The sequence below is a fragment of the Setaria italica genome, chromosome VIII (assembly GCF_000263155.2).
Source record: "Setaria italica strain Yugu1 chromosome VIII, Setaria_italica_v2.0, whole genome shotgun sequence".
Classification (NCBI taxonomy): Eukaryota; Viridiplantae; Streptophyta; class Magnoliopsida; order Poales; family Poaceae; genus Setaria; species Setaria italica.
The window spans coordinates 11,997,471-12,001,666 of record NC_028457.1 but is presented as its reverse complement, the minus strand read 5'-3'; the positions used below and the strand labels follow the sequence as shown (position 1 = coordinate 12,001,666).

At 48.8% G+C, this 4,196-nt stretch overlaps 1 protein-coding gene across 1 annotated transcript; it reads left to right on the top strand.

Annotated features, from left to right (window-relative positions):
• The first annotated feature begins 797 nt into the window (after positions 1–797).
• Positions 798–2,102, top strand: LOC101783607. The gene has a single exon (XM_004980312.1). The coding sequence runs from the start codon at positions 798–800 to the stop codon at positions 2,100–2,102; it is 1,305 nt and encodes a 434-aa protein (XP_004980369.1).
• The last annotated feature ends 2,094 nt before the right edge of the window (positions 2,103–4,196 follow it).

Below are 4,196 nucleotides of genomic sequence, written 5' to 3'. Positions count from 1 at the left end.
TTATATTCTATCTTCCTCATTTTTTAGGTGTATTTTGAATTGTCCCTCTATTCTTGTAACGGCGCATTGCTTAGGACGTGCGGGCTGTGACTGTCTTTCTTCCCGTCCCTTCTTCGTCAGGAGGCCGGCGAGGCGGAGACGTTGTCGTGTCTTGGCGGCGGCGGGGGAGGGGCCAGGCGGAGGCGGAGGCGGAGGGTGGTGGAGGCGGAAGGAGGGTGGTGGGACGGAGGGCGGCGGGGGCGGGGCTGGGCGGCGGAGGCAGAGTTCCACATCATAAGTTCCCGAAGGAGGATCTAGTCCAGAAGTTCTATTATGAAGGGCTGACACCAGCATCGAGGGCGATCATCGACGCATCGGCTGGAGGATCAATTATCGACCTCACCCCAACTCATGCTTTCAAGTTATTCAAGAAGGTTGTAGACAATGATGCATGGGCATCATCTGGGCGTCTATTCCCAACTCAACCTACTGGAAATACGCAAGGAGTGTTGCAGGTGGAGCGTGATCAATTACTCGAATGAAAGATCGACTCGCTGATGAAACTGGAGAAGATGGAGATAAAGGAAGCTCATGCTATAGATTTGAAGGCAGCAGAAGCAACATCAACATGTGAAGAGTATGGCGACTACGACCATGTCGGGAAGAACTATCCAGAGGAAACAAAGTTGCTAGACTACATGAAGAAGGAAGAGTGGTTTCCACCATCCAACTATCGTTATGGATAGAATAGACCTCAATTCAATGGAAGCTCATCCATCCATAACACAGTGCCTCTACGCATTCAGCTGAAGGAGTTCATGGAGGAGCAAGGCAAGATCAACAAAGATATTGTCACTAAGTTCAAGGCTATGGACAAGATTTTGGAAAATATTGATAGCAAGGTGACAGAGGTTGGAAGTTCAAACCACCAAGAGATGAACACAATGAAGATGCTAGAGACTCAAGTTACACAGTTAGCTGGGCATTTTACAAGCAATGAAGAAACATTGCCGGGACAACTTAGGAATTCAGAGTCAGCTAAAGCTGTTCAAACTCGCTCAGGCAAAGAAACAGAAGATCATGAACGTCCGACGGGAGCTTGGAAGCCTAAACTAGCTACGAAGCCTAAACTAGCTACTGACGCAGAGATAACTTCAAAGGAAAAGACACCTACCCCAGCTCCAGAGATTGATACAGAAGAGCCAGAGTTTGAGATGGTTGATCAAGATGACATCGCGATTCTGCTAGGAAAGCCACGCCATCATCTAGGTAAAACTGACAAACAGACTGAAAACTTTGTTGAAGTTATGCGCAGGTTGAACATCAATATGCCACTACTGGACACTCTACAAGTTCTAACCTACGCTCACTACTTCAAGGATATACTAACGAACAAGCAAGAGATCCTGCAGTTCACTACAGATCACATCAAAATGGTGGAAGAGTGTAGTGCTGCAATCACTAATCAAGCTCCCGAGAAGAAGAGAGACCCGGGATGCCCAACTATTCCATGTTCAATTGGAGCGCTGATGTTCGAAAGAGCATTATGTGATCTTGGTGCAAGTGTGAGCATCATGACTAAAGCTGTGCTCGAGAAGCTACGCCTACTGGAGCTAGAACCAACTACTATGTGCCTGGAGTTGGCGGACAATACCGTTCATTATCCTGAAGGCATTGCTGAAGATGTACCTGTGAAAATCGGAAATCACTTTGTCCCTGTTGACTTCGTGATACTGAAGATGGGAGAAGGAGCTAAATCCCCACTCATCTTGGGAAGGCTGTTCCTGAAGACTGCAACAGAAAGCATAGATGTTGGGAAGGGTAAGATCAAGTTCGATATTAATGGCACTATGAGCACGTTCAAGTTTCACCCACGCTTTGAGGTATGCAACATGATTTTTAGCAAGTATATACCACCACACCATCGTCTCAAGCAGGAGAAGAATAAGAAGGCAAAAGAAAAGAAGCTAGTAGAAAATGTTGCTATCATTCAGAAGAAGGAAGAACGCCAACCTGTGAAGACCAAAAAGATAGTCAAGCCCGTGCCTGCATCGAAGCCAAAGATGGTAAAGAAGTGGGTGCCAAAGACTGCAGTGCCGACACCGAGCACTGGTCCGAAGTGAAGAATTGAAGAGTCTAGCTATAGACTATAAATGAAGCACTTTTCGGGAGCCAACCCGATCATCGAGTCAAGAATAAGCTATAAGAGTGGGCACAAAACCTGAAACCCGAACACCGAATCCGAATTACCCAAACTTGAAATGCCCGAACACTATCTCGGGTGTCAAGTCCACAAACCCAAATTAATTCGGGAATTTCGGGTTCCAAGCTCCAGTACCTGAACAACCCGTTTTACCGGAAATCCCTTAACCGCCCAGAATACACAAAGGCAGCCCAGCCCAATTCAGCGGCAAACTGCAGACCACCCATCCCATTTAAACCATGGGCAACCAGCAGCACCTGCCGCAGATCGCACTCCTCACTTCCCCTTTCTCTCCCCATCTGCCGACCCTTAACCCTAGCCGCCCGCTGGCGCAGCGCGTGCCCCCCCCCCCCCAAAGCGGTGGCCTTCGGTGGCACAGTCCCGGGTCCAAAGAGTCAACTGGGATAAAAGCACCTGGATGGAAGGTGAGTTCTTTGCTAATGAGATGAGCCACATCATCTTCATATGTATGGTAATTACTAGGGATGAGGGGCCTACTTCTATCTGGGTTAGGGATTAGTGATTTTGTGACTCAAAAGTATGGCTTCTTACTTTTCTTGGATATTCCTCTTTGCATTGGCACAAATTCTAATTATACAAAATCTGCATTTGAAAAAAATGGTCAAATTCTGTCTCTGATAGTCTGATGATTCGGTTGATTATAGGATTCTGCTGATTGATAATCTGCCACAGAATCCTGCTGTTTGGGTATACCTTCTGATTAATAATCTGTTAAAAAGCCAGGGGATACTCTGTTTCAATCAGGGGATCGTATGGAAGCCAAAGCACTATTGAACAATAATTCACCTTGCAAACTTCGCTAAGGCCCTCTCCAATGGTTGAGCTAAAGGTTGCCCACCTCATATAATAAGAGATAGTAAAAAGATTACCGCTCCAATGGTTTATCTAATAGCATATTGTTCAAGTATTTTGGGTCCCACAACACCTCTCTCATCAATAAATTAATAAAGTGTGCAGCTCACTCTCTCTATGAGCTATCTCTTGAAAAAGAGACAGTATCCTCTCTCTTCTCACATTCTCTCTCCATGTAAGCAAAGTGATGAGTTAGCTTCCTAAAGTGGCATTGTTGGAGGAGTCTAAGTCTCTTCTTATATTTGGAATGGAACTTGTGAAGCTACTTACCAAGCTCAACTAAAGATTGTTACCAACGAAGTTTTGCCGGTACACGAGATTGTGAAAATTACCTGTTGGTGTCGTGGAGGACGACTGACAGCATCTCCTTGCTCCTAGTGTACGATCTCTAGCATCCATACCGTCTTATCCGCGTTGTCCATGAAGTAGTGATTTTCGCAGAGCACGAAGTAGACGACGTCAGTTTTGTCGGAGCTCACGATGGGGTACTTCGGGGCCACACGCGGGAGGCGCCCGTAGTTCAGGAGCAGCCAGAGCTCGTCGCAGTCGAGCAATCCGTCCTTCACCCACGTCATCGGCTCCCCATCAGCCCTTAGGGTCAGGTTCGACGTGGTCACGTTGAAGGCGAAGCGGGAGCGCTCGCACGAGGTCTTGCCATGGCCGCCACAGCAGAAGCGGGGAGCAACGTTGACGAACCTCACCGCGTCCCGGCCGGCGGCGGCCAGGTTGCGGCAGTACGGCAGGTAAGGGCTCCGGTCGTCGTCGCAGCAATACCCCTTGGGGGCCGGCACGGGCAGTGGCACGTACCATACCTTGTCGGGGGAGATCCCGGCCTCCACATCGCACAGGAAGAAGCCCCTGGCGTAGTCGACCCAGCACACATGAACCGGACGCCGACGGGCACGGCCGCCTGGAGCTCCGGCCACTGCGGCAGCTCGCCACCTTCGTGGTGTTATTGAAAAAAAAACACTCGGCAACCAATTATTGAAAAAAATAAAAAAAAAGTCATGCTCCGCCACCTGCTCCGCCGCCGCCACCATCCTCTCCTCTTCTCTTCAGGCCCCGGTGCCGGCGGATCTGGTGGAGGGGACGGGCGGGTCAGTTTTTGCCAAGTCCTTCACGATATGTCACAGATACCCAG

Bases quoted from the DNA above. Each gene is read 5' to 3' on its own strand.
- LOC101783607 (XM_004980312.1), top strand. From the start codon at position 798: ATGGAGGAGCAAGGCAAGATCAACAAAGATATTGTCACTAAGTTCAAG.